Genomic DNA, 4539 nt, shown 5'->3' with positions numbered 1-4539 from the left:
ACTTTTTGAATGGCAACTTTTTGACACAAAAGCCGAAGAATAATACTTCATACTTTTAATCATTTCTAGTTCAGGGATGGCAAAAGAGAATGCACTTCATGTCCTGCATGTCGGTAAAAGCTTTTACCAAATACTTTATTTCCTCCTCAACATGCTCCGTATCTGATATCCTTAATGCCTTTGTAAAGAGAGTATTGAGCATCCCATCTTTTATCCTTAATGCTGTTATAAAATTTTTATAAGGGTATTTAGCACCCCATCTTTTGTGTGAAATGATAGTGTGACTTTCTATTTTATATAAATTATATAATTTAAATTTACAACTTCAACACATTTATAAAATAATTAAATTACATTTTATATTTTATTTTTTAATCAAATAATTCTAAAATTTTAATTGATAATTTATTAACGCTTATAATAAATTAATAAAAATAAAGTGTAACTTTTTGAATGGCAACTTTGTGACACAAAAGCCAAAGACTAATACTTCATACTTTTAATCATTTCTAGTTCAGGGATGGCAAAAGAGAATGCACTTCATGTCCTGCATGTCGGTAAAAGCTTTTACCAAATACTTTATTTCCTCCTCAACATGCTCCATATCTGATATCCTTAATGCCTTTGTAAAGAGAGTATTGAGCATCCCATCTTTTATTCTTAATGCGGTTATAAAATTTTTATAAGGGTATTTAGCACCCCACCTTTTGTGTGAAATGATAGTGTAACTTTCTATATTATATAAATTATATAATTTAAATTTACAACTTCAACACATTTATAAAATAATTAAATTACATTTTATTTTTTAATCAAATAATTCTGAAATTTTAATCGATAATTTATTAATGCTTATAATAAATTAATAAAAATAAAGTGTAACTTTTTGAATGGCAACTTTGTGACACAAAATCCGAAGAATAACACTTCATACTTTTAATCATTTCTAGTTCAGGGATGGCAAAAGAGAATGCACTTCATGTCCTGCATGTGGGTAAAAGCTTTTACCAAATACTTTATTTCCTCCTCAACATGCTCCATATCTGATATCCTTAATTCCTTTGTAAAGAGAGTATTGAGCATCCCATCTTTTATCCCTATGCTATTATAAAATTTTTATAAGGGTATTTAGCACCCCCATCTTTTGTGTGAAATGATAGTGTGACTTTCTATATTATATAAATTATATAATTTAAATTTACAACTTCAACACATTTATAAAATAATTAAATTACATTTTATTTTTTAATCAAATAATTCTGAAATTTTAATTGATAATTTATTAATGCTTATAATAAATTAATAAAAATAAAATGTAACTTTTTGAATGGCAACTGTGTGACACAAAAGCCGAATAATAATACTTCATACTTTTAATCATTTCTAGTTCAAGGATGGCAAAAGAGAATGCACTTCATGTCCTGCATGTCGGGTAAAAGCTTTTACCAAATACTTTATTTCCTCCTCAACATGATCCATATCTGATATCCTTAATGCCTTTGTAAAGAGAGTATTGAGCATCCCATCTTTTATCCTTAATGCCGTTATAAAATTTTTATAAGGGTATTTAGCACCCCATCTTTTGTGTGAAATGATAGTGTGACTTTCTATATTATATAAATTATATAATTTAAATTTACAACTTCAACACATTTATAAAATAATTAAATTACATTTTATTTTTTATTTTTTAATCAAATAATTCTGAAATTTTAATTGATAATTTATTAATGCTTATAATAAATTAATAAAAATAAAATGTAACTTTTTGAATGGCAACTGTGTGACACAAAAGCCTAATAATAATACTTCATACTTTTAATCATTTCTAATTCAAGGATGGCAAAAGAGAATGCACTTCATGTCCTGCATGTCGGGTAAAAGCTTTTACCAAATACTTCATTTCCTCCTCAACATGATCCATATCTGATATCCTTAATACCTTTGTAAAAAGAATATTGAGCATCCCATCTTTTATCTTTAATGCCGTTATAAAATTTTTATAAGGGTATTTAGCACCCCATCTTTTGTGTGAAATGATAGTGTGACTTTCTATATTATATAAATTATATAATTTAAATTTACAACTTCAACAGATTTATAAAATAATTAAATTACATTTTATTTTTATTTTTTAATCAGATAATTCTGAAACTTTAATTGATAATTTATTAATGATTATAATAAATTAATAAAAATAAAGTGTAACTTTTTGAATGGCAACCTTGTGACACAAAAGCCGAAGAATAATACTTCATACTTTTAATCATTTCTAGTTCAGGGATGGCAAAAGAGAATGCACTTCATGTCCTGCGTGCGAGTGGATTATGACTTGGCTGTGCTACCTTCGAATAGATATTTTCTGAGAATGGATTTCCCTAATGTCAAATATAATGCTTCCATGAAAAACGTGAAGCTAATTTATAGCGTTTGGAAGCTTTGAAGGCCGTTGAGTCGGCCAACTTGAGAACAGAAATATGAATGCAACCTCCTCACGCATGCTCCATTCTCCTGAAAGCAATGGGTAACGTACTGCAACCACAGCACTTGCCCGGGATGTATATATATTTTAAACTCTCCAAAAATATATCTGCACTTTGATGATATAACTTGGAATCCTTGCATATATTAAACTGTATATATTCATCCATGACAACACTCTACGCCTAAGAGTGAATACTCAGAACACTCTGTGTTGTGAGTGGCCTCAGACTGACGCTATAGTTATATAAACCAACTGATTCCCACAATGCAATTCCCCTTGAAACTTGTTCTTGGAATTCTAGGTAAGTTTTATCACAAATACCAGTTTTCTGCAGTTATGGTATATATTCATCACTGAATGTTAGGTGTATATATATAAATTAATGAATATGGGAGAGAGAATGAATATTGCCTATTAATTGACATCGTTGTTTATGACCAGGGAATGGAACAGCGTTGGCCCTATTCTTATCACCCATGTAAGTCCATGTTAAATTCAAATTATTATATTTTCATGTTTATGTAAAATTGAGAGTATTATTGTAAATTAGAGTTATTTTGGAAACTTTGGATTCAATTCCGTAAATGAAATTATGGATGTTTACAGTATTGACAATATACATATATTCTTCTTATAAAATATCCAGCATTATACCTATAGTATATTACCTGTAGCTAGCAAAAAAAAAATTGAAAATACTAAACATCTGCTACACTCTATGTCTGTATGATATAATATGTGTAAGCTGATATTGCAGGCCAACATTTTGGAGCATATACAAATTGAAATCCACACAGGAGTACTCAGCCATACCATATGTATGCACTCTCTTCAACTGTAGCATTTGGCTGCTGTATGGAATGCCATTTGTTAAGCCTAACAGCATTCTGATTCTCACCATCAATGGGACTGGCTTGGTCCTGGAACTCTTTTATCTCTTCACCTTCCTGAGATTTGCTTCCAAAAAGGCTCAGGTTTATATATCTTGACACTAATTTCTGTATCAATGTCATTTATATGATTAAAGCATCAGATTCTTAGACTTATGCATGCTGGTGAATATGTAATAATGAAGCTGACATGTTATGATCCAGGTGAAAATAATAAGGTTAATTGGTGCAATGGCTGTGGTATATGTAATACTGGTGGTTATTACTATCTCAGTACTCCACAGTTGTAGTGCCAGGCAGATGCTGGCAGGTTGTACTGCTGTGCTTCTTTCTATTGCAATGTATGCTTCACCATTGTCTGTCATGGTAAGGAATTATGCTCCTGCAACCATGTATTATATGAAGTGTTTCATATATCAAGTGTTTTTGGGTAGAGAGAAGCTGTGTGCTTCTCTGTATGTATTATATGATGTGTTTCATATAGCCAGAAAGATTTCAGGATAAAAAACTTTGTTGTATTTCTTCCTATACTTCTATGAATTCAAAGTTTACATGAACGTCTATACTATTGTGCACCATGACTGATGATAACTTTATGTTTGTGTTGGTGAATAATCAGGGACTGGTCATCAGAACTAAGAGCGTTGAGTATATGCCCTTCTTAGTCTCACTGTTCAACCTCATGAATGCACTTATTTGGTCTGCATATTCTCTGGTCACTAAAGACATCTTCGTTGCTGTGAGTATGTCTATATATATATACATTTTTTTTTCATTTCAGTTTTCAAGACAGGGTAATATTTTCTGGTTTTGCTGATATGCCTATATGCCTTAAGAATATTCAGGTTCCGAGTGGTATTGGGTGCCTTCTAGCAATTGTCCAGCTCACAGTGTACTTTATGTATAGAGACAGAGAGAAAAATGCAGTAGCAGCCTGATGCATGTTGTAACTAAAAATAATACAGTGGAACTTCGTGTATCCGTCCCTGCAAACAAAAATAACATTTATGCAGAGTCAAGAGCTCCATAACCTGACGTGCTACCATATCAAGATACTGTTGTAAGTGGAATTTATTTATGAGTAGTCAAGCCCCTTAACTCAGAGGTGCCATTAAACTCCTTTAAATCGAGATACTGTGGTGAGCAGTTGTGCGAATGTATATG

The 4539-nt window shown here is 31.0% G+C and overlaps 1 protein-coding gene across 1 annotated transcript; it reads left to right on the top strand.

Annotated features, from left to right (window-relative positions):
- The first annotated feature begins 2749 nt into the window (after nt 1-2749).
- Nucleotides 2750-4313, top strand: LOC149148446 (bidirectional sugar transporter SWEET4-like). Its single transcript, XM_089442182.1, has 6 exons — nt 2750-2786; nt 2927-2963; nt 3243-3459; nt 3580-3741; nt 3995-4114; nt 4221-4313. The coding sequence occupies exons 1-6, from the start codon at nt 2750-2752 to the stop codon at nt 4311-4313; spliced, it is 666 nt and encodes a 221-aa protein (XP_089298308.1).
- Nucleotides 4314-4539: the final 226 nt, after the last annotated feature.

This window comes from Pinus tabuliformis, chromosome 9, assembly GCF_031772625.1.
Source record: "Pinus tabuliformis cultivar Carrire ecotype Pingquan chromosome 9, CPIR1, whole genome shotgun sequence".
Classification (NCBI taxonomy): Eukaryota; Viridiplantae; Streptophyta; class Pinopsida; order Pinales; family Pinaceae; genus Pinus; species Pinus tabuliformis.
Note: the sequence above shows the minus strand (reverse complement) of the source record. Positions and strands in the feature narration are given on the sequence as shown.

What these genes read in the sequence shown, in the direction of transcription:
- LOC149148446 (XM_089442182.1), top strand. Translation starts at nt 2,750, where the DNA reads ATGCAATTCCCCTTGAAACTTGTTCTTGGAATTCTAG. An exon ending in ACTTGTTCTTGGAATTCTAG is followed by an intron (nt 2,787 to 2,926) that starts GTAAGTTTTATC and finishes GTTTATGACCAG; the next exon opens with GGAATGGAACAGCGTTGGCC. An exon ending in CTTCACCATTGTCTGTCATG is followed by an intron (nt 3,742 to 3,994) that starts GTAAGGAATTAT and finishes GTGAATAATCAG; the next exon opens with GGACTGGTCATCAGAACTAA.